This window comes from Rhineura floridana, chromosome 7 (assembly GCF_030035675.1).
Source record: "Rhineura floridana isolate rRhiFlo1 chromosome 7, rRhiFlo1.hap2, whole genome shotgun sequence".
NCBI lineage: Eukaryota > Metazoa > Chordata > Lepidosauria > Squamata > Rhineuridae > Rhineura > Rhineura floridana.
Window position 1 is genome coordinate 49,327,381 of NC_084486.1, and position 25,882 is coordinate 49,353,262.

Sequence of the window (25,882 nt, forward strand, 5' to 3'; positions counted from 1 at the left end):
AATGTATTTTAAGGTCTGTTTTTATGATGTTTTAAAGTGTTTTTAGCTCTTCTGTTTGCCGCCCTGGGCTCCTGCTGGGAGGAAGGGCGGGATATAAATCAAATAATAAATAAATAAAAATGAATAAAATAAATTCTTGGGACAAAACGGGTTATTGCTATTTCAGCAAAAAGTGCTTTAGATTAATGAATAGTGTGGGACAGAGATGACATGGGGATTTCATTGTGTGTACAGCACCCCAAAAATATGCTTGCATCCTGCAGCGAATGCACACTAACCCATAGTGTGTACACAGGCTTGGTTTTCAAACTGTTTTATCATTCTGTGAGTGTCAGTTTGCTTTTAAGCATTTTATTGGCTGGAATTGTTTTTATTCATTTTATGGAAGCTCCTATGGGAGTCTTGTCCACTGAAGACTGGGCTAGAAATGTCTAAGATAAATAGAGGATTGTGGGGCCAGCTGCACATGTCTTCCTGCTCAAGCATGGCATGCCTCTGAACCGTTTTTTGTTACATCGCTCAAGAATCCTGGTATAGTACAACCACAGGAGCATTATGTGTTCCAGGGTGTGTGGGTTAAGTTCCTTTGGTGATACAAGAGTTAGTCCTGCACAAGGCTGCTAGGATCTTTGCATTCAGAACCTTCAAGCACAGACCAGGGATGGACAGTTCTGTCAATTTTAGTTTTTCAGAGTTCCCTGTTGTTACATATCTTAAATTCGGTTTGCCACTTTTTTTGCATCAGTTTGGGAATATATATATATTTTCCACAAAATCATCAGCATTTTCTCCTGATACACAAATGTTTATATGCAATTTTGCCTAATATGCACACCTTTTGCAAGCAAGTTTGCCTAATATAATTTTATTTATTATTCATCAAATGGTTTCAGGACAGGTTACAAAAATTCATAATTAAAAAAGGCAAAGTACACAAAAATGGCAAAACAGTGATAATATTACAGAAGAGCAACATGCACAGTGATGCATTTTTGTATGTTGTTTTTCCTAATATATGCATTCTTATGCACATTTTCTTTTGGTCAGAGAACTGCATTGCAAAATTAGGAGATGTGTGGAGTTTGAAAAATAGCTGCATTTCAGCAAGTGCAAATTAGATAGGTTTCCATTAAATTGTGAAGGGAACTAAATTTCTACCACATCCCTAGCATAAACCACATTACGTCTGCATTCTGTATACTGATGAACACAGTATCAGTAGTACTGGATGCAGGAAACTATTTCTAGGCCGCAATACTTTCATAAAACATTATTTTCTTGTAGTCCTTCAGCCCATACTATTGATTGCACAATCAGTGCACATTAATTTATACCCAGAATCCTCACTTTTGTGCTTCTGTTGCAAGCATATCGCATTTCCCAATTGCTCAAAAACGTTTATGCCTAGTAAAACATAATGCCTCCCGCATGTAAGCACTTTCAAAGCTAATGTAATTGTGGACAGGTGAAAGGAGCAATTTGGCTTTTTCTGTGTACGACAGAATTAGTGTTCCCACACCTAAGCAGTCTGCGCAGATATGTTGTTTTTCACTTCTAAATTCATTTGATGCTGTGCACTGCTGAAGCAGCACTGAAAATTACAATTGCTTGGTGTTATGCTTATATCTCCTCACAGCAAACATGGATTCAGTATATACACAAAAGGCACCATGACTGGGCCCAGATCGCTAGACATGTACATGCTTATAATGACTTTTTCCTACTACTTTTATATCCCACCCTTCCTCCAAGGAGCTCTCCTCCCGCCCCTATTTATCCTTATCCTAGTCTACTTGCAATGTTGTTGTGAGATTGGACCAGTTGCAATCTTACACCTGAGAGGGTGGCCATGCATCCTGCTTTACAGAGGATAGCCCTCTATTTGTCCAGCCCAGGTCTGGCTTCAAGAACCCTAAGGAAAGAGAGCATCAGGGGTCCTTGAAGTTGCCCATCATCAGTTAGGACCTGGACAGCAGACTGAGCAGGCACATGGGTTCACTTGGTCACAGTCTCCCTGACTATATGGTGAGATGTGTTTCTTTTTCAATTATTTCTAAATGTGCAACTATACATATGAATTGGCATATGCAAATATTATGCAAATCTTTGTGGTCTTTTGTCCATTTTTGGGGATGCCAGCCTTTCACCTGATGTACTTCATGGCATTGCAGAGATAGAAGCCTGGAGTTCTCCTGCCCTTGTCCAACCCTCTAACCACTCTACCACATTGTGTATTTGCTGCACTTGGGATACATATAGAGCTGCCCTTATTCACCTGACCTATCATTAGACAGAGTGAGGAAGTAGATTCTGGGGGATGGCAGTGGCAGAAGTGGCTCATGGGGTGGGGCAGAGCCACTGTCTAACTTCCCGGCACATAAACTGCTGTTGCTTACTGAGAGGGATGGAGCGAGGCAGCAAGGAAGTCAAGTGTACAACACTCCTGTCCGTGTGTTCACATTGCACCAACCTCCTGGCGACCTTTCCCTTCCAGCTGCTGGGAAGCTAGAGTAGCAGTTTAGCCTCACCTGGCAAGCCACTTCTGGGCAGCCATTCCCTGCCAGCCATTCCCAACTGTCATTCTTGCTTGTTACTTGCCACTACTCACCATATGCTCAGAGACACGTTACTAAATTCTTCCAAGCTACACAGGAAGTGGATTGGATTGTGAAATACCACCTCGCATTGTGTTTGCATTTTTACAAATTTGTGTAGGGCAGTACAATATCTCAGAGAGGAGGGCAGGTCTCCTGCTCCCCTGGTGCATTCACTAGAGCTGCCCAATTTCCCTGCTTTTTAAAGTTTGATAGAAATAGCTGTTGGCTATAGGTACATTCTTAAACTGCAAGGTTTTTTTTTGCCTATTGGTGAATAATGAATAGATCAGGATTGGGTGCTTATTGCTAAAGGGTGAAATAAACAGATAAATGGCTGCCCTTTAAAGTACTCACAATCATAGTGGCTCTTGTTTTTCTGGATGGCAAAGGATGAAAACAACCCTAGAATACTAGAAATAGTGCTGGATATACTACAGTTAGCTAGCTGACTGGCTGGCCTACTAGGCTGTAATCTAGGCCTAATTTCTGATTTTCCCAATATATGTAACTCAGCATGAGGCCTTTTCAGGATTTCTGGACAGAAAAATCAACCCAGCAACCAGTAAAAAAAAACACCTAATTGCTTTCCACAATTAGTTTCCAATTGCTTACTTAGAAGCCAGTTAAATTTTCCTTTGATTGTCTAACAGGAAGAAAAAGCTAAAGGCCAGGAACAAGACTAGAAGGAAGGACTGTCAAGGAGAAGTTAACAAACACCCTATAGTATTTATTTTATCTCTGCCTTTCCCTAAACTTGTAGTATGGACGAGTTTGTTTTTCAGGTGGAATCTAAAACTGAGATACTTAATGCAGCATCAAAGCCAAGCTCAGGAGCTCACTGTCTTTTCCAAAGTAGTTCAGTTCATGAAGAATCAGAACACTGGGACAAACCACAGGTGAAAGAAGACTGTAGCTACAGGCAAAGTCAAGCTTTTAAGTCTGTTATTCTTGGAAATCTCTCAAAAAAGGGTGAGACAATTCAACAGATTAAAATTCATTCATGTAAGTTAACACACACACTGGATGGAGGAATAATGGGGAAGGTGACTGCCTTCCCCTTCCCCTGGCCCGGCCCTCACATCCTCTCCACTAGCGAGGGGGGTGGATTGGCTGGCACTGTGCACCTCTCCCCCCCCAACTCCCCCACCTAGAAATGTGACTGCCCCACCTAACAAGGAAGGCTGGCTACAGGGCTGCTCCCTAGGCTGGCTGGAGGTGATATCAGCAAGGTGTGGAGAACAACAAAATTACAGTCACGCCCAGTAACTGAGAGCTGGAAAGAAAGACAAGCCTGTTTTTACTCTGTGAGAATCCAGCACTAACGCTTTGGGAAACCTAAGAAAAATCTTCTCCACAAACCTAGTGGGGGAGGAAGATCAGGTGGAGTGTTAACAGTGAAAGCCCTTCTATCTTACGATCAGCCTGTATATATGTATTCAAGAAAACCATGGATCGCAAAAACACGAGTCTCCAGTGACCTTCATTCTACAGAAACCAAACCTGAGGGTATGTGCTGCCCCTGAAAACTCACTGCTCAGAGGCTGGGATGTGTGCAACAATATATCAGCATCAGTGAGAGGGATGGAACTCTTTAATTGGCTGGCCATATATATTATCTTGTTTTTATTAGTGAAGTTGTATGCTTTTCTCTACTGTTTTATGCCCCTTTCAACAGGTTCCAGGGCTTAGAGTCTACATAGCCACAGTCTTACAAGCCTTTCGAGAAGGGATCTCTCAGCAGCGCAGCTCACTGTGAGCCAGAGGGTGATGCAACCAAGTAGAAAATTGGGAGTCTCCAATTTTTACACAGAAGCAATTTGGCTGTAAACCCCTTCATAGAGCTTAGCTTGCATATTTAGAACTGTATGTTGTTTACTTTTAAATTTAGTTCATATATTAACCAAAAATTATATGCTATTTTTCCAACATCTGTTGAAGCAACTGTAGCAGCCTCAATGGAGCAGCAGTCAAGACACCATTCCATGGTTAAAAGCCTCTCCAGGTTTACTGAGGCAGTCAAGTAAACATATGTATATAGACAGCCAAGGAGAGTGGTCCAGAGGTGAACCTTTTTAGCTCGAGGGCCACATTCTCTTCTGGGCAACGTTCCAGGGGCCGCATGCTGTTGGTGGTTGGGTCCAGAGGCAAAAGCAGGTGCAGTAATGCATATGAATTTGACCTTTGTACAGTAGGCACATTATTTATTTATTTATTTGATTTCTTAGTTGCCTATCTGGCTGGCTTATTATAATAATTATTATTATTCATAGCTTCTCTCAAGATGTCTCAAAGTGAATTACAAATTCATAAAATACAAAAGAAATATTCATGGGTGGTGGAGACAATAGAACAAAATTCCTAAAAGTGTTCATCTATCAGTAACTATAAAATAGGGCAAATCTTATCCCAACCCACTAAAAAAGGAAATACCAAAACCAGGCCAGAAATCATACCACAGTGCAATCTAAATTGATGACCAAAAGCCTGGACAAACAGAAATGTCTTAGCCTGGCACCTAAAAGTAGAAAAAAATGGCACCAGGCATCCTTTCCTGGGGACAGCATTCCACAAACACAAAACCACCACTGAAGAAGCTCATTCTCATGTTTCTATCCCTCCTTACCTACCTCACAAGTGGCACTTGAAGGGCCTCTTATGACTACAAGATTTGGGTAAGTTCTTGGGGGAAGAGGCGAGGTATTGGAGGCCTGAGCCACATAAGACTTTAAAGGTCAAAACCAGCACTTTGAATTGAGTTTGGAAACTAGTCAGTAGCCAATGCAGACATATCATGGTGTACTTTTGAAATTCCTTTAGTTATGGTTTGCCATGCAATATTGGGGACTGCTATTTGATGCCCTTGGACTCACTGAATTAATTCTGTGATGCTTTGGATACTAGTAACCCAGTAAATCAAAATAGATTGTTACGCAATTTAATCTTGGCAGAAGAGACAGGTAGTGGATTCAGCATGTTTCTTGAATAGGAGCAGCAACGTAAGAAATCAGTTTAAAAACTCCCGTCTCCTAAGAAACCTTTACTTTGATTGCTGTTGGTTTAACTTAATTCAGTTAAGGTTTTGATGCAGCAGGGAGCAGAACTATGCATAAAATTTTGTGTTTTTACTACTGGCTTCCATTCTGTTGTACTGTCTAAATGATTATTGCTTTGCAATAAAGCTGCCTCCATAATCTGTAGGCAGTATTTTCATAACACAGCCAGGATGAATGCTCATAACCATACTCAGTTATTTACAGAGGAGCTTAATTAAAACAAGTGTAGACTTATATACAGCAGCAAGCAAAGTTCAGTTATGCATATATGAGACATTCCAGTATTAATGCTCTCCTTTTGCCATAAATGTAGATTTGTGTGTGTGTCAAAACGATGGATTTTACATGTCTTTTGACATGACACCTGATAGATCTACAGGAATTCGTAAAGCTTGGATAGGAACACATTTAATGATGATCTAAATAGAAGACAAGGACTAGCAAAGGCTCTGCAATCACAATATAAAAGGGAGTTGCACAACATGGCAGTTCCTCAAAGACAAAGAGATTTTGCTGTGTACACAGAGCTGCCCTGCACACAATGGTTTCTGGTTTATTGCACAAATGAGCAGTGTTCCAAGTTCACAGGTGGACGGACCTTTTACCTGCTCATAGGAAGTTTTGCTTATTCCCTGGGATATCTAAATTTCCCTTCCCACTGCAGCACCTGAAAAGCCACTCCAGAAATTGCAGGAATCCTACGGAATAACCACCAATCAAACATTAGGATCTGCAGTAGGAATGAGACATCAGGTGAGCATTGACTCACATGTGAAAGTGGTTTGGTGTGCTATGGGTGCTGAATTTCATTTTCCAAAAAAAAGACACTGCCACTAAATCTCAAACACACATAGGTAAACTTGTGCTGCCCTGTTTAGTTCAAATGAAACAGCAACTGTGCACACGCATTCTTTTGCATGCATAGAGCTGCTTCCTGTACTCCAAGCGTGGCAGTCAGGAAATTATACTTGACTCCTTGTACCAAAATCCAGGAATAATTGATACAAAATTGAGGCCCTTGTTTAGAACACACCCTAATCCTTAATTGTTACTATAATCTAGGCACCAGACAAAACCATTTGTTTCCTAGACTTTTAAGAACTGCTAACACTACCAATTCATTTAAAAACTTCAAGCAGTTGTCATTTTATTGTCTCAGCATGAACTGTTTTATTTTGTTGATTGTTTCTTACGATTTCAACAGCTACCTTGGAAAAAATTACGCTGAAAGTGAAGGGTAGAAATTACTTAAATAAACAATAAAACAAAGTGAATGGAATAGCGCGTGAAGGAAAGGGCGTTTCAAGCACACAACTAATCTAACGTGGAATAGGAACAAGATAAGAGTTCTGTTGGATCAGGCTAAGGGTCCATCTAGTCCACCATACTGTTCTCACAGTAGCTAATTCAAAGTTTTCTCTTTTAAAGTCAAATGTGACTTTCTTGGCAACTATCCGCTTACATATATGTTGAAGTCATTACTACAGCACCTCTTCCTTTGGATTACTCTTTGATTTCAATTCTCCATCTCAAGATCATCCTGGAGTTTTGATCAATGGGAGCATAGTATGTTCCTACACTATATTAATCTTGGGGCCTGGTATCACTGCCTTCACTGATTGTGTGGAGAAGTCTGTCATTTTGGGATTTCAAACTTGTTGGACTTGATGACCTCTTTCACATACAGAGTGACACCGCCTCCAGTACACCCTCCCCTGTCTTCCTATAGAGTTTGTATCCAGAGATAACTGTGCCCACTGGTTCTTTCCATCCCACCAGGTTTCTGTCATGATCACTATATCTATGCTGTCCTCTTAACACTAAGCACTCCAGTTCTCCCATCTTGCCTTGGAGGCTTCCAACATTAGCATATGAACACTTATATACAGCCTGTCTCTTCTCTGTGTCCAAGTGCCTTTTGGCATATGTGTTGTGCTATGATGCTTTGGCCTCTCTGAATTGCTATCTTGTGCCCCCACACTCTCAATGCCTGTTTCTACTCTTCCACTTCTATTCCATTTGAACAACCCCTCATTTGATCTGAATCAGATGCTCCTCAGCTTGTTGGCTTTCTCTACCCACATCACAAATCAGTATAAAAGCTGCTCTGCCACCTTTTTGATTTTAAGCACAAACAGCCTGGTTTCATCCTGGTTGAACCGGAACCCATCCCTTTTGTATAGGCTTGGCTTATGTTCCCCATTGCCTAACAAATCTAAACCCATCTTCCTGACACTATCGTATCTACACATTAAGACTACTCAGTTGTATCTGCCTAGTGCCCTGTGTGTGGAACACAGAGCATTTCAGAAAAAGCTACCTTGAAGATCCTGGCTTTCTACCTCCTATCAACCTACCAACTTAAATTTCACTTCCAGGACCACACAACTACATTCCCCAATGCTCATTTAGGAAAATCAGCAATAAATGATGGGGGAGGGGGGGAAGTGGGCTCAGTCCTTTCATGAAATTAAGCAAAATAAATAGTAGTATGTTCTAAGGATCTGTAGCAGAAAATAGAAATGATTTAGAGACAGTATATCTTGAATAAGGAAACCTAAAGCAGAGTAAAGATGCTCTCATAAAATCGGAATAGGACAGCAAGATCATTTATGGGATCTGAAATCTGATGTGGATACCCGATGTATGCTAGTAAAAATAATTGGTTATATTGGATGTTAAATTAGGCACTGGATATAGTTCAATATTTAACAGTTTATTCTCCCAAACAGTTAAAGGAATTAAAACAACCTATGTTAATTACTATGTTTGACATTTGTTCAGACACCATATACCTAAAGAATATAAAAATGTTTTTTATTCAATCTAATTCAATATGTAATCATAAATTGCACTACTAAAAACATTTTAACAGCACAGTAATCAAGGTAATGCTTTTTGCTACTGAATTTAAAATATAATTCCACATTCTTCACAGTATATTTGTAGTGATAAGATAAAATAGTTTCAGCAATTTTACTAAACAAAATTTCAGACCAACCAATCTGCACTTTTAGATTCTGTAAGAGAGAGAGAGTTTAAAAACCAGCAGGTAACAAAGGGCTGGTGTATATACAGTAAAGATTACCCAGAAGGCTTCTTGCAACAAGAATTTCTGCAAGAAATATTTTAAAACTCATCTTATAGAAAGCCAACATTTTTCAGGATACTGATGAATATATAAATATATAGATATCAAAAGTCCAGATGACTTATAGTAACTTTTTTGTACTTACAACAAGAAACTAAAGCATTCTCTTATGATTTACGTTTTTCCACATGTAACAATGCTGGAATACTAGCTGGTCATTATGTATACCTTTTAAATTATTACGTTTCAGTATTTAAAATAATGCTTGCTGTGGAAATCATAATATTTCTTTAGCATACATTATTGCAATCAAACACAAAGCCTTTTTTCATTTGCATCATTTCTGGTCAATAACTATTTACCAATACTTAAAAAGATGAGTTTATTACTGTTCATGCATTAGATACATGTGAATTTGAACATAATTTGAGAGTTTAAGAGACATTCAATGGTTCTTTAATCCTGCCAAAGCAAATACCACTTGTAAACCCAGGATGACTGTCATTTATTACATTGCTACGATATGACTCGTATAGAACCCAGCGTTAAAAACACAGATATGCTAATTTCTATTGACAAGAAAAAGTGCAATTTAAGTATCTCCCTTATAAACCTCAATCCTGCCATGTACTAAGAAATACATCTCATTGATTAGAATGGGGTCTATGTACACATGTCTAGATTGGAGCCTTTGCTCCAATCCAAAGTATTTGCTTATAGGCGCCACTGAATTCAGTGATATTCTGAACATGGATTTCAAAAAGAAATGCAGTTAAGGCAGTGCCAGACATGTTTTTTTTTTAAAAAGGAAACCTTACTTTGGTACAGTAGGGTTACTTGTGAAATCAATAACAACATTCCTATCTGAACATTTACACTTTCCTCTATACACAACTGCCTGTCACCAGTGCTTGTTTTTGAACCCTTGCTTTTAAGTTTAGCTTGAATAATAATTCCACAATTTGGTTGTGGTTCCACAGTGTACTGGCACTAATATTGCAACTCAGTACATACAGATTGTAATTCAGTTTCAATGGTGGCAAACAGAGTCAATCATTACATATTGTATTAGTTGGTTTATGCCCAAAGAACCAAAAGAAACCAATCTGATGAAAAACTTTAAATAAAAAAGCAACTTGCTGGTGTTCTAAATACTTATCTGAACAGGCAGGTTCTTTTCTTTTTAATAAACATTCTGGCAATCTGGGCTGTTCTGATGGCTACGTGAACTAGCAAGAAAATGGAACTGCTATCATTAATTTGAGTGGATTTTAGACTTTGAGTGTCATGTTCATTGCTTCATCTATGAACAAGGGAACCTTTGTTAACCAACATTCTGGAGCTCCACTTGGCAATAAACTACAAATATTTTTAGAGGTCTGTTATATTGGCCCATGTAGCAAAGTACGGTACTGTGCATTACTGCAATAAGCATACAAAATATAATAGAAAGCAGTCTGCACATAATTTATTAACTTCACAACTATTTGGCTTCTGTTTTGAAAGAAGGCAACATTTGCCCATAGGAAAATGATCCAGATGTCTTCAGCCACAAAGAAAATGCATCAGTGAAAACAAATCATATTCTTAGGATCAACAACTGAGGAGGACTTGCCCTGCCATAACAAAGTCTTTTATTATTCTATTGGGGGGGAACCACAAAAATCAGCAGCATATCCTCCAATCTCTGCTCCTTGAGCCAAATAATAGTACAATGCTGCTCAATATAGCAGAAGAGATGGTAACAGTCTGACATCCACAGAGTCATTTATGCACCTTCTTGCTCAGGATAGTTTAAAATTTTCCGATGAGCTTGTCGCAAATATTGCTGCTGTTTGAAATAGACTTTGAAAGCTCCTTTTATAGCAACAAAAGCAATTCCGCCCTAAAATAAAAGGGAACAATGATTCAAAGACAAGTTCAACACCCAATTTTTAAAAAACTTGGTTATGCACACACAGAGGATTGTCAAGCAGCATTTCCTTTGAAGTTAAGCTAATTAGAGCAATCCTATATAAACACAGGAGGCAAACATTTCCCTGTTACAACGTAGTACTGTAATATTTCTCCTATAAAAATATCCGTGGTGAGTTTACACATGCTTTTCGAACTCTATTCACAAGAAAGAGAGAGAGAAAAGATACTATTTGCTGTTGGGCAAGGTGGGGAATCTTTTCTGCCCAGCAGGCTGAATCACAGCCTCCTCCATCCCCCTGCAGGCCATTCTGACAGGAAGATGGGGCTGCCCACACACAGGAGGGAATCAGGAATATCTGAACCCATGGCTCATTCCCAGTCCTCCAAACTATGGTGGGGAGCCTCTAGCACACAGGCCTAATTAGGCTCAGTACAGGGATCAATTTGGCCCACAAGGCTGTGCCCCCCCCAATGCATAACATCATATATGACACCATGTATGGTGCAGGTAAGGACACAGTTTCAAAGGAACAATTGAAAGTAGCCTTTGACACAACCCCCCCCCCCGTTTCCCTATCTTACACAATAGGGCCTACTGTAACTCAACCTGTAACTAAGCCTCAGCACATACAACTGCAACTAACATATTGCTTTGTCTTATGCCCTGCTTACACTTCCTTCCCCTTCCTCTGTTTCCCCTGTGCTGAATTTTAAATTGTAAACTCCTTGGGCTAGGGAACTTTCCCCTTGGACTTTGCAAAATGCCGAACACATATTATTGTTGTTGTTTTAGTTGAAAAAATGAGCTGCTGGTACTCATATCTTGACCAATTGTAAAATGCCTCTTCTACCCCTCCCTTCTGCCTGCATCCCATCGCTATTGAATTTATTATGAACTTTAATAAACATCAAAAATACATATTAAAAATCAAAATATTTAACATTTTATTTATGTTTATTACTTCAAGTGATAAAAAATTAAAATTTGAGGTTGGTGCCAAGGACACCAGTCACAAAATCGCCAGCAAGAGGTATGTGGTACAGCACAAAATGAGAGAATAGAATCATTGCTGCTTGCCCCCCACAGCATACTTACCATGGGAACTCATTGCTAAGTCCTGCTGGTTCTGTTTGTGGCAATCACACAATATTCGCTACTCACACAATGATGCTGTTATTGTCTAATAATAGGTAGTATTCTCTGTTACCAGGGAAACAATACAAGGAGGCCACACCACAGTTGCTCTTCCGTGTACACACTGCACATACATGCACTCACCATACACATACTGACCAGAGACACACACAGATCTCCCTCTGTCTCTATCACTCTTAAACACACACAACACACATTTCACATACACACAACTACCTTGCTGGCAGACAACAGAAGCCTGAGCATGTAGGGATACCCCCACTACTCCTTCCTTCTCTTCCCATCTTGAACAAAAAAAGCACACCCAGCAGAGGGCAAAGGAGGCGCCCGCCAGGCCTGAGCATGTAAGGATACCCCTGCTGCTCCTTCCCCAACCCTTTTTTAAAACGCAAGCTCCAGCATGGAGTGAAGAAACATGGGATATCTTCGACTTCCCCCCTCTCCAATGGGATGAAGGTTGTGCCTGTTGATGGCAGGCATGCAGTTGTAGCCTGAGCATGCAGGGATAACCCCATCACCCCCTTCCTTCCTTCCCAATTTTTTTTTAGTGCCAGCATGGGCAAAGGAAGTGCTGGCAGTGGTGGCCTGAGGAAAGGTCCCAGTACTCTGTTCTGGAGTCTTCTGCTAGAAAAAAAGCACTGGAGATACATAAATAATACTGAAGAAAAAGAAAAGGAGATCCCTGATACAATGCTAATACTGAACAGAAAGAAGAGTGACATATATTCATGAGCCTAGGCAGCCATTCCCTATCATTCTCCATACTCCAGGAGTATTCAGTAGCAAATCTTCCCACTTTGTTTCCTCATCACCAGGCACCATATTGTGCAAACATAAAAAAGTGATTTTTGACAGGGAACACACACACCATAATCTGTGCTTGGCAGTGACACTGGCAGAGTTCTAATTCCTTTACATAATGACATCCAGATGTGGCTACTCAGAGCCAATTAATGTGACCCTTCTACTCATAGCGAGCAAGCTTGTTTTTCAGTGTGGACTCACCATTTGCTAGGTGACAAAGTAGTCACATGAAATGTTCGTCACAAGCACGAGCCACTTTTGTACATCATTTCAGGCATTTTAAAATCTATGCTTGTGGTGAAAACAGTTTCATCTCAAATATATTCTGAGCAGGGGCTGAAGACACACAGTCACCATGAACATGAAAATCAGGCAAGCATCTAACCATTTTTTAGCCCGAGATTGGCCTGGATCTATAATTATATGAAAACTGGAATTTCATACATAAGAAGAGCCCATCTAGTCCATCATCCTATTCTGACAATGGTCAACCAGTTGCCCATGGGAACCCCGCAAGCACGACCTGAATGCAAAGAGCACTCTTCCCTCTTGCAGCTTCCAACAACTGGTACTTGGAAGTATACTGCCTTCGCCTATGTTCTCTCAGCCTTCCCGCATCTGCAATATATGGATAATAATATTGATCTATGTTTTTACGCAATAGTAAGGTAGGTCAGCAATAATGACTGTGAAGGTCTTTGAACATTCAAAAGTGCTATATATATGTTATTTCAATTTTTAAAAGGTGTAACAGTAAACATAACACATTAAGCATGCTATTTAAACAGAAGTATGACAAAGATGCAAATATATAGAGAGAAGCCAAATCTACAGCTCTGAAGAACTTGTATAAAAAAAAAATTACACAGTCTCACCAAAATTGTTCGTTGAAGATTAGAGTTAACACTGCTGAACATCAACTTGCCAACTATTGTAGCAATAGTGGGAAAGACGAGAGCTCCACACAGAATACGAGTAGCAGAGACGTGATCTGCCAGAGGATTGGCCTCAGCTGGAATACGAGGAACAGGACATCCAATCCCTAAAGAAAAATGCCATTGCTAACCAAGAATTAGAGTGCACTAAATCAGATTTGTATTATAAATTAAACCTCTCAGTTCCAATTAGCTTTTCAGTGTAATAGTAGTACGCATGACCAGAAAACTTCTATTCTGCAACACGATCTAAGAAAATAGTTTATGGCAATTTACTTCCAAGTTTCACACATTAGGAATGCTCACATTACAGCATTTTATTTGCACTGCAATCCTTGTGAGAAGCCTCATTTGAGATATGAGACTCCTCTAGTCAAAGATTGTTCAAACTGCGTTGAACACAGTCTTTTTACTTAGCAACAAAGAGAGGAAAGAGTACTACTCTATTTTACATGTTAAAATCTGTCTTACTACCCCTCCTGACAGAAACAGAGCCAGGTCTAGATATTCTATTCAAACTTTGATAGCATTACCTGGAAATATGCTGTTCAGTATCTGTAGTTTGTTAGAATATTTGCGCCACAATCTAAGCACATAGTCTTCCCAGCGAATCATTTTTCCCAATATAAGCATAACTGGGATAGTGGGAAGTCCAATTAAAAGGAATAAGGGATCAGCTCTTTCCATGACATCAAGGCCTTCTTTATGACCCACAACCTGATTAATAAAGGACACATTATTATATTAAGCAGAGCATCATTCTAAATATATGTAACATGACTATTTTACAATGGATTGCTCGAATCTTTACTATTGCTGACATATTTTAATTCAAGTGTTATCAGTGCGGTACATCCTGTCAATAAGGCACCATTTTCAAACACTGTAAAACTAGTAAGGTAGAAAAGCACAATTCAAACAGCATCTGTCAAGACATGCTATTACTTTAATTCAGATGCACCAAAGCAAAATAATATATACTAAGCTTTTAGGTTAATGAGGCTGAGGAAGTTTATTTATTTATTTATTTATTAGATTTACATCCCACCCTTCCTCCCAGTAGGAGCCCAGGGTGGCAAACAAAAGCACTAAAAACACTCTAAAACATCCTAAAAACAGAATTTAAATTACAACAAAACATCCTTAAAAACATTAAAACAAAATGTTAAAACAAAAATATTTGGGATAAGGTCTCAACTTATAAGGCTTGTTGAAAGAGGAAGGTCTTCAGTAGGCACCAGAAAGATAACAGAGATGGCGCCTGCCTAATATTTAAGGGGAAGGAACTCCAAAAGGTAGGTGCCACTACACTAAAGGTCCACTTCCTATGTTGTGCAGAACAGACCTGCTGATAAGATGGTATCTGCAGGAGGCCTTCATCTGCAGAGCATAGTGATCGACTGGGTATATAAGGGGTAAGACCGTCTTTCGGGTATCCTGGCCCTAAGCTGTGTAGCACTTTGTAAACCAAAACCAGAACCTCGAACTTAGCCCGGTAGCCAATAGGTAGCCAGTGCAATTCTTTCAGCAGCGGGGTGATATGTTGGCGATACCCTGCCCCAGTGAGCCATCTTACATCCGCATTTTGCACCAGCTGCAGCTTCCAGACCAACCTTAAGAGTAAGCCCCACATACATCACATTACAGTAATGCAGCCCAGGGCTGTGGAGTCGGTACGCCAAACCTTCGACTCTCATAGGAGCATTTTTTATCGCTGCCTGAATATGCGCTGATCTTGGCATCACAGCATTTGTCTTCATCTGGGTCCTGTGTCATACACTGACACACAAAATGTTTTCCATCTTGAGTTATGGTGAAATGCTTAACTACAGCTGACTTCATGGGAAGCTTCTTTGACATTTTGAATTTATATTTTAAAAAATGTGTCAATCAAAATTTATTTTGAAGCGCGAGTCGGAGTCAGTACATTTCTACCATCTCTGACTCCACCCAAAATTGCTTCCGACTCCGACTCCACAGCCTGGAGGTTACCAGTGCATGGACAACAGTGGTCAGGCTATCCTGGCCCAGAAACAGCCACAGCTCTCTTACCAGCTGAAACTGGTAAAAGGCAATCCTAGCCAATGTGATCACCTGGCTAGCTTTAGCTTTGCCTTTAGATACCTTAATTTAAGTATATTAGCAACCACTTTAGTGCAATGCTATCACTATTTGCCCAACTAAAAGGAAAATTAATTGGCAGCTCACAGAAACTCAAAAACCTATGGGTTGGCTTTAGGCAACACAACTAAAGCACAACCTAATTTGACCAATCATCCACCTTCTACTACACAACAGCAACTTGAATTGATCAAAACTGTTCAGAAAATATTCCAGAAGGGTGATGAAGAATACCCAGCTCTGTTGCAGAGAACCTTAGTGCCACTGCACTGTACAATTACACTGGTGCAAGGGTAGCTGTCAGCTTCTTTTGCACACAGAGATCACAGTCAAATCTTCTAGGCTGATGAGTCAGTGCAGCAACTCACACAATTAGACAACTACTTGTGTCTTTTCTGCCAGATATCCTTTTAGAACCCACTGCACTATTACGCCAAATAATCCTGTCTGTTTCTTAATATAAGTAACTCCTACATATGAGTCTGGCATCACAGAAAGAGAACCTGTAACTGAAACCTGGCAAACTATTTTAAGAAAATATAGATATATGGTTTTAGCCAATGCTAGTCCTACTCAGAGTAGAGCCATTGAAATTAAGGGGTCTAAGTAAGTCATGTCAATTTATTTCAATGGGCCTATTCCAAGCAGGACTAGCATTGGAAACAACCCACATATCTGAAATGGACTGGATATGAAATAGAAGCAAGTATTTTTAAATAGTTATTTTCAATATTAATTCTGCTATATGTCCAAATGCATCTTAATATAAGTCATGATGAGAGTTAGAAGAATATATCCAAATATTAAAAAAAAGCTTTGCTCCACAAAACTTCAAAATCAATGTTTGATGTATATGCTACACAAGAATGAAGTTTCTCGAGCTAGATAAATCAAGAACAGAGCCCATGGATAAAGCTGCCTTTAAAAAAAAAGTTAAGTTTGGTATCTATCAATCCAGAGTTGTGCTGATAAATAATCACCATTCATAAATAATTAAGAACTGCTATGACAGCTGTAATACACTGGATACATCTGCACAGTTGTCACAAATCTGTTTTAATGACTATATATAAACCGAAGAGATGGAGGTTGAAAGTATTGAAACTGAACATGAATCCATACTCTAAGGAAAGAGCTCATCTGAAGCAAGACCTTCCTCATGCCTTCCTTTCTAGTGTTCCCCTGGTCCGGAGAGATGAAAAATGGGGAAGAAACTGAGGGATTAAGTTGTTCACTGAAACTTTAGGAAGTCCATAATCAGTATGACAGTTGATCGGAGTACTCTCCCTCTGGTCTCACCAGGTATTTATTCCATTTGTTTTCCATCTTTCCTCTAAGAACAAGGTCATCCAGAAAGCTTCATGGTGAAGCAGTGGCTTCATGTCCATATGTGACACATAGTCCACTAGCTTCACTGCCTCTTGGCAATCTAAGTTTTTTTGCAAGGCAATTCTTCTGCAGTCCTATGGTCTACCATCTAAGCTACTTTTTACTTGCACTGGCTGGCTTAATAGCAAAAAAATGACAAATTGGTTCATTTCTTAAAGGTATGTTAGACATATTACAATAAAAAGGCCCTTTGTCACCTGCATGTGATAGAGGGTAGTTGATGACTACAGTAACATAATACAACAGCACTGCTGGGCACGGTTAGAGAAGCTTTCCAAACTGATGACAGAAGGTTCTACACAGTTTAGTGTTGAGAATTATTACTGACCATCACAGCAAACATTCTTTTGAACTTAGCACAGATATCCAGATCTGCTGTAATAAAGTAGATACAAACAGGCCTGGAACCAGAATCTTGCTAATTTACACAGTGACTCAGATCCTTAACACTGGGAAATTATAAACCAAATCCAAGTCTATTTCAGCTGTAGTGGACTACTCTTCCAAAGGGTAACCCAAAAACAAAGCCAAACAGAGAAGCTTGACTGCCACCACTTGAACCTTGTGTTCGGAATGCCATTAACAGCAGCTAAAAAGCCCCCTGCCCCCAGATAGGAGGAAATGTGAACAATATGCAGCAAGAGTGGCAAGGTAAGCATGAGAAAAGTAAGAGAGAAATTTTAGATCATAAGTGAAAGCAACAAGAGTTACCAAGGAGCAGGAATTCATCTCTCATCCAAATAGGAACAGTTTCTTCCATATAAGTGAACTACTCTCTAGAGAGCTCACCAATGAAAAAGGATACAAAGGTGTGTATACATATGGGCATACGCACAAACAAACTGACATGGGCAGAAATATGTGCAGATGTGGGCTTTCCAGGATATTTATGATGAAGTTCATTTATTACCATAGATGCTTTCATGTGAAGGGGAAGGAGATGAATGCAGGCATGCCTATTAAATGGGATCTGTGAATCTGTAAGCACAAAGGCACATGAAGTGAGGGAGGGGTAAGAAAGGGAAAAAAACACATGAGTAAGGAAGGCAAAATCTGGAGCCAGGCTCTCGTAAACTGTGTTTTCCAATCCTCCCTGAAATCTTTTCTTTACCAAAAAAGAATTTTCTTTCTTTTTCTTTACCAAAAAAAGAATTTACCCAGTCTGCTTCTGTGTTGGAATTGCTTTTTAATATGCTTTTAAACCTTTTTTAAAAAAAAACAATATATTTTTTAACCTTTTTTAAAAAAAGTCTTCAAAGCTTTTAAAAAAATGTTTTTAAAGTTGTTTTGTTTTAATGTATTTTAATGTCTGGGTTTTTTTTTGTTTTAAAGTGTCTTTAGTGCTTTTGTTTGCCACCCTGGGCTTCTGCTGGGAGAAAGGGCGCGATATAAATCAAATAATAAATAAATAAATAGGTTTCTCCAGCAATTCTCAAGTAGTTTCCAGGTTGATTACAGTAATTTAACATTTAGGATGTTTATCTGAACCTGCATCACTGTTACAGCTCCGTAAGTGACAGCTGTCCAGTAGATAGAGCCCACCATTATTCCAGCTGCAGCAAATGGACAGGCTTTTGAGATAAGGCGATCTGCCAGGTCCAAGACATAAACAACTGGACCTGTAACATAAAGGAGAAATAAGGTTTTGCAGTGAGGATTGCAAATTAAGAGAGTATACAGCAATTATACTATGGCAGTTCTGACTTGCATAAACATTTAATAAATGGGATATCTGGCATGCCAAAATTATCACTATTTCATTGTTAGTTCGTTTTATGATCAAGTTAAGAAGAAATGTTTTACTTCTTGCTGCAAAGCTACTATAATGTGTATAATTAATATATTTCTATACTAACACTGCTTTTCTAAGCTATGATTAAATTACTTCAACTCTGATTGGTGTACAACTAGATTTTCAATCCAGAAACAAAATATTAAATGAAGAACAAAAAGTTTTTGCATCCTGATTTGGAAAAGTCAAAGGCCCTATTCTAATACCCCACACAATTAGACTCTTGTGACAGAGTGGGTACAACTGAGCTACCTCTGTCATCCTCACCAGCCTTCACAAATTGGATGCAAATGTTTGCTATGGGAAATGTGTCCTACTGATGTAGCCCCTTGCTTCAGTAGTTATCCCTCCAACTCATGGAGAGTGACAACACCAGCAACAGAAGGGCAGTGCTAGCCTGCTCATATCCTTCACTGTGTGAAGATATTAGAATGCTTCAAAAGAGCGAAAGTTAGGGTGTGGTATTGTACTAGCCCAGCTTTTCTATTTTGTTTTGCTCCCACTCTCTCATTGCATCTGTGAAGTATGTTTCTAAGTTCCTAAGTACACTTCTTAAGTCAAAATGCACAACTACCATCTTTTAGGTATTCTAGTAGCCTCCAAAGCCAAACACATATAGCACAGCATCAATAAAAATTAGCAAAAGAGGAGATGTAAGATTCACACAGGTACTGTTTCCCATGCTCATCTGCTCTGAAACTGTGCAAGCACTAAAGCTGAGATTCAAATAGCATGGTGTGTATGCCAAAACTATAAGGATTCTCCCATTTCCACAGATTGCAGCTTCTTGTACTATATCAGACTGGTTATTTCAGAGATCACAAAGGACTATGGTGAGACTGGAGTAGTGATGTAGCGCTATACACAGTACTGAACCCAATCTAAGGTGTTAATGTCAATTTATCAAGCCATATATGATTTGGGACCAAAAAAAGTCAGGAGTGCCTCTCCCTATTCCAGCCTGCCTATGTGTTAAGATCTGCAAGAGAGACCCTTCTCAGAGTCCCCTTCACACACAGCAGCAATTCATAACATAATACTCAGTTCTGTGCATCGTTACTGGAGAGTAAGCTCCACAGAACCTATTTCTGACTGGAGGTTCAACTTGTAAGACAAGTTGCACTTTAACAAAAGATCTTCAGTCAACAGAAGATCAATCTTTACTTCTTAATTAATAATGTAAACAATCTTGCAAAGAAGGCTACCAATTTAAATTGCTAAGGTGAAGTAGAACTCCATCCAAAAAAGGAAACATCCAATTTCTGCTTAAATCTTTCCCCTCACACTATCAACTGTCACAAACAAACCTGAAAGTCTCATTATCACTTCATTCACTTGCCAGAGCAAGGGTTCCAGCAGTAACCCCGGAGCTCCAGATCCTGCTCTGAAAAATGTCCCAGAGTTATACTCCCGTGTTCCTCCAAGTAGGCAAACATCTAATACATACGGCGGAGAAGCAGGAGCAACACTCCCACCCCATGGTAGAGTTGGAAGGGGCCTATAAGGCCATCAATTCCAAACCCTTGCTCAATGATATAGAAGTTAACATGTCATCTGAATGCTACATGCAAGGAGCTATAGGTCTTAAGGCCTTTCAGAAAGTGGAGAAATGCTATATGCACATGTCCCTCTGGCACAGTTGGTTTTGTCTTCAACATTTATGTTGTGCCCAGCTTGTCAGAAAATCAATCTCTATTAACTCTGTTACTTTTTGATGATCTCATGCTATGGGCTACTGAGACTCTCAAGGCAGGATAATATTTATTAATTAAAACATTTGTAAGTGCTAAAGGAAGAACAAAATCCTATCTGAATATAATATGCCAGTTCAGTGCTCCCCACCCGCTCCCCATGGAATTTCACATACATCTGACTGACACATGAAATACTTTGTTGTTATGTGCCTTCAAGTCGATTACGACTTATGGAGAATCTATTAATCAGCAACCTCCAATAGCATCTGCTGTAAACCACCCTGTTCAGATCTTGTAAGTTCAGGTCTGTGGCTTCCTTTATGGAATCAATCCACCTCTTGTTTGGCCTTCCTCTTTTCCTCTTCTACTTCCTTCTGTCTTTCCCAGCATTATTGTCTTTTCTAGTGAATCAGGTCTTCTCATTATGTGTCCAAAGTATGATAACCTCAGTTTCATCACTTTAGCATCTAGTGATTGTTCTGGTTTAATTTGTTCTAACACCCAATTATTTGGCTTTTTCACAGTCCATGGTATGCGCAAAGCTCTCCTCCAACACCACATTTCAAATGAGTTGATTTTTCTCTTACCGGCTTTTTTCTCTGTCCAACTTTCACATCCATACATAGAGATCAGGAATACCATGGTCTGAATGATCCTGGCTTTAGTGTTCAGTGACACATCTTTGCATTTGACATGAAATACTAAAAGATGTTAATTGATTTGAATTGATATGCACTTCTTACCTAGCTTTGGAAATACTATTAAGTATTCTGCATTGCACTGAGGACAGGCAACTCGAGCTGTACTGTTCCCTCTCTGTTTTTCATCCACCCAGCGCTGTAGACATGTTTGGTGAACCCATTTTGTAGAGCCTCTACACCTGCATGGTCTCACCCACTCTGCTGTTCTGTCATCCTCATCGGTGGCAAAACACACCCAACAACTCCTGAAAGTTAAGCACAAGTGACACATCAGAAAGCTTTATCTGTCAGTATTGTAAGAATAAAATATCCCTACCTATTTTTATTGCTAACTTGTTTACCTAGAAAGGGCCATTTTTTAAATGTGGTGCTACTAGATGAAAATAATCAAAACCCTAGTCTAGCAGCTAGATATTTTTATAGAGTGAGATGGGTGCTTAATCCTAAAGCCATTTCTTAAAACCATCTTTTGCATGAATGTCTGAAGGGTTTGGTTTTTTGGCAATCTTTTGCTTTATTAACATACTCCAACAAATGATCAAACTACTCCATACGTATGAATGAAAGTAATATTGATATTCTGATCTTTCCTGAATAGGCAATGTTTTCTCCTTAGCAACACTATAAATAAAGAAAAATGGCAACCCTATGCAAAGGATTTTGACATGCGAGTGGGATAGCCCAGATGTTAATAATGTTGCATCATAAAGATGCCATGTGACTGATAGGTAGGCAACCCTATCCACCTGTCAAATTTGGCCTGCAAGGTCGATCCTGATGAGTAACTGGCCCTTGGAGCCAAAAAAAAATCCCCACTCCTGCAATAATACAACACAACAGACTTTGTTGTACCAATATGATATTGTTGCCCCTTTTAAGAATTTCTGAAATCTGGCAACTGTAAGAGAAGCTGCCACCAATAGACGACTGATTAACTATTTACTCTTTGTTTATTCGTGCCAGTAAACAGATTTAATAATGTCAGTTGAAATGTTTCAATTTGTTGGTGTATGATGCAGAGCCGCCCCTAGGCACCGGGAAGCAGGGCAGTTGCCCCGGGCCCCGCACTTTGGGGGGCCCGCACTTGGCCATGAGAAGCTGGGCTGCGGCAGGGTTTTTTCTCTTCAGTCGTGCATTCTCACCAGCCGCTTCCTGCTCTTGGGGAATCTCCCACTCTTTGGCTGCGTGCCTGAGCGGTTTTTCCCCTCTCTGTTCATCAGCTGTGAAGCAGGTGTGCATGCGGCGCTTAGCTAGCTAATTTTAGGCAGGAAGTTTGAATCCCCTGCCTGAGTGGCTTCCTTGTGCTGCCTGCTGCCCACTCATCAGCTGTGCAGCGCGTTTACAGGCAGCGCTTGCCGGCTTATTCTGGGCGGGAGGTTTGAAAGAGAGAAAGAATGTGGGGGGGGGGAACTATGCTTTTGCCCTGGGCCCCACACATGCTAAGGACAGGCCTGGTATGATGGACTGCAGTTTGTTAAATACAAGGTTCCAGAAGAGTTGTGGTAGATCACAAGGCCACCTCATGGGGTAGTAGGTGACTTTTGTCCAGCAGCCTCTCCTGCAGTTCGACATGGCTGTTTTGTTAACGTGTTTAATGACCACCTGAATGGTATATCATCTGTGGTCAGCTTGTCTCTTTTGTGTTGACTAAAATTGATTTCAGTGATGGTTAACCCGAAGAGAATCCTATTGGTGTTGATCAATAACTGTGTCCCAGTCATTTTCCCATATAGATTTTAAGCTCTTAGTGGTACCAGTATCTTCTTCCAATAAAAATGTGTAAATCCTTGAGATCAGTCTTTTTTCATTCTCTTGTGACTGTAAAATTGAGGACTGAAATACACTTAATTTTCTTGTAGCTTGATTCTTTATTTTTAGTTATAAATCTGTTTATTTGATAGTAAGATAAGCCAGGGGAAGTTGCCATCTTGTAATTTAATTTCAGCTCCTGTTAATATAATGGAGTGAATCTATTATAAAAATTCCAAGTCTGTAGAGCCCCTTGCTTGCCATAATCAATCAGAATCACAGTACTAAACAGAAAATGCACAGAAAAGTGACTTTTACCTTTCATTTTCCAGTCTGAAGAAAAAATAATCCTAGTATTCTAATCATGCCAAATTCACACAGCTATGGCACAGCAACTGAGCAGAGTTCTTACCTCCATATAGTTTTCAGTTCATCCAAGAACATTGTTATTGGCTTTTATATTAATGCAACAAATAAATACATAAATGTCCAAGAACTACAACCAATCAATCATATTCAGTAAGAGTAGGGTGTTTGACTGATCAAGAGTTCAGAATAGGACAATAAGTAAAGTAAACAAGGAAACAACTGCTGAGCTAATCACAATTTTTTTTTGTAAGTCTGCACAGGAAACATTTCCAACTGTGTCCAATAAAAATACTCATCAAAATCAATACATGCTTATTTATGTAACAATTTTAATTCATTCTATGTTACAATGAAATAATGGGCCAGAAATAATTGTATTTCTTATTTATTTCTAAAATGCATATTCTTCCCTTCAATGGCTAATCTGAATTCTCAGCTGAAAAAAGCAAAGCAAAAACCCCACATCATTATAATACAAGATGATGCACAAACAGCTGTATCAGGAGCTCAAACAACAATAGGCAATTTACTGGAAAGATATCAAAACTGAATCTGAAACTGACAGATGGGTATAATGATATAAATCAAATTTCCCATCTTGAAATTCATATATTTTCTGAAGCTTCATCCATACTGATTGGATGTTATAACAATTAAACACACATTGTCTGGTTAGAGATAAATAACACTTCCAATGAACCTCAGACTTCTGCTTGTAGAATAGGGCTCTCTTGCCTCAGCCCAAACTAGATTACTGAAATAGGCCTGCATTCCTGTCAGTTCCTGGTGGCCTGCTTCCTAAGCTCAGTATACTAAAAGGCAAACCCACCCAAAGAACAAAGGTATGACATATGTACTGCCCTTTATGTTAGAGTAGGGCATTCTCATACTGAAAATTTAACATGACACCCCTGCACAAAGATTATTCAACACTGATATAAACTGCTTGATGTAGGAGTTCCAGAGTTTATTCAAATGACTATTTAAATATTTTAAGCAAGCATCATCAGCAACCTATGCTGCTTAGTAGTAATTTTATAAATTAATGGATGATATCAGGAACTTAATACCACCCTGCCTGCAATAGTTTCAGTCTCGGCAATCAGCATCATCAAATTATCTTGGGAAGGTCACCCTACCAAAAAATTTACATATAAGATACAAGTTGAACAGTTCACTTTTTCTTCTCACGCTATTAAAGGAGACATGGAATTTCTAAACACACAAAAAGCATACTGGAAATTCAGCCACCAATGCAAAATCTATAAACGGAATCACTGAAAGTTGAGGTGACTAAAAAATCTCTGGAACCAAAAATAACCCTAGTCTGGCAGATATATAAGAAAAACCAAGAGGTAGGTACTTGACTCCTTTATCTAGAACCAGATGACAAATACATGACATCTCCCATAGCTTGCTCAAGTTACAATATGTTATTGTGACTTCGTAACTGTTAATGAGGACAAAGATTAAGAAATGAGCTGCATAGATAAAGCTGTGAAATGCCTTGGGGCAACCTGACACCCATAAAGTCCTAAAGTTCATTTAGATGACAGAAAGACTGATAATACAGTCTTGCAAAATAAAACTCTTGAATTGAATTAGTCATTAATACTTTGGAGCTGAAAACATGTTCAATATTAGGATATATGACTGAAATATAATAGATACCATAGAGACTACTAACTTTATTTTTCATACAGCAATGGATCGATATCACATGCATTTTTTAAACAATGTTTCATCCAAATTATTGCTCGCTATATTTTAAACAATGGATGGCCTACAAAACGAATCACATGATATCCTTTATATTCTTAAGCCTTTTGCAAGTTATGAATAATGAATAGCAAATCCCTTGTTTTCTGTCATCAGCTTTATCTTGGTATTGACAGTAGCTACAGCAGAAAGACCTAAATAAAACCACTGACATAAGGATTTTAGTTCTTGCCAGATTTTCCATTTTCTTGTATTGAATAAAACATTACCTTGGTCTTAGTACAGAATCAGGTTGCTACTCAGACTGCAAACTAAAATAGAAAGAGCTGGCTGGGTCAAACAAAGCATAGTTTCTGAAAACTCAACTTCACTACCTCTGTGAAACCAAATGCAACCAACTCTTTACTGCTTTCAACTTTTCAAAACAGGCTTATTATTTCAATCTTGAAAATATAATTCTCTCTTTATTCTAGATCAGAGATGTTTTTTACACAAAATAAAGATATGATACTGTGTTCTGGGCTCCTATTTGGGAGGAAGGGTGGGATATAAATAAAATAAATAAATATGTATTTATTATGTTCCTGGACACCATTGAACAATTTTCCTTCCCAAATCCAAGGATTGCTAAAGTGTCTTAAGGGAGAACTCCCATTCTGTCATAAATGTGATGCTCCCAGCTGAAACTTCAAAATCTTCTCCCTCCAAGCCAAAGCTTATTCAAGTATGTGAAGGAAGCGACTGTTGTCTATACCTGAAAAGTATTTTTCAGAGGTGTTGAAATCAGGACATGGT

The 25,882-nt window shown here is 39.2% G+C and overlaps 1 protein-coding gene across 1 annotated transcript in view; it reads right to left on the reverse strand.

Annotated features, from left to right (window-relative positions):
• Positions 1-8,376: 8,376 nt before the first annotated feature.
• The window catches only part of MARCHF5 (membrane associated ring-CH-type finger 5), a 40,085-nt gene continuing 22,579 nt past the window's right edge, over positions 8,377-25,882 (reverse strand). Inside the window, exons 3-7 of the mRNA XM_061637692.1 lie at positions 21,293-21,495; positions 18,552-18,682; positions 14,087-14,270; positions 13,494-13,660; positions 8,377-10,626 (exon numbers count right to left, since the gene is read on the reverse strand). Of these exons, the coding sequence (XP_061493676.1) occupies positions 10,510-10,626; positions 13,494-13,660; positions 14,087-14,270; positions 18,552-18,682; positions 21,293-21,495 (802 nt within the window). The 3' untranslated portion in view covers positions 8,377-10,509. The remainder of the gene's footprint in view (positions 10,627-13,493; positions 13,661-14,086; positions 14,271-18,551; positions 18,683-21,292; positions 21,496-25,882) is intronic.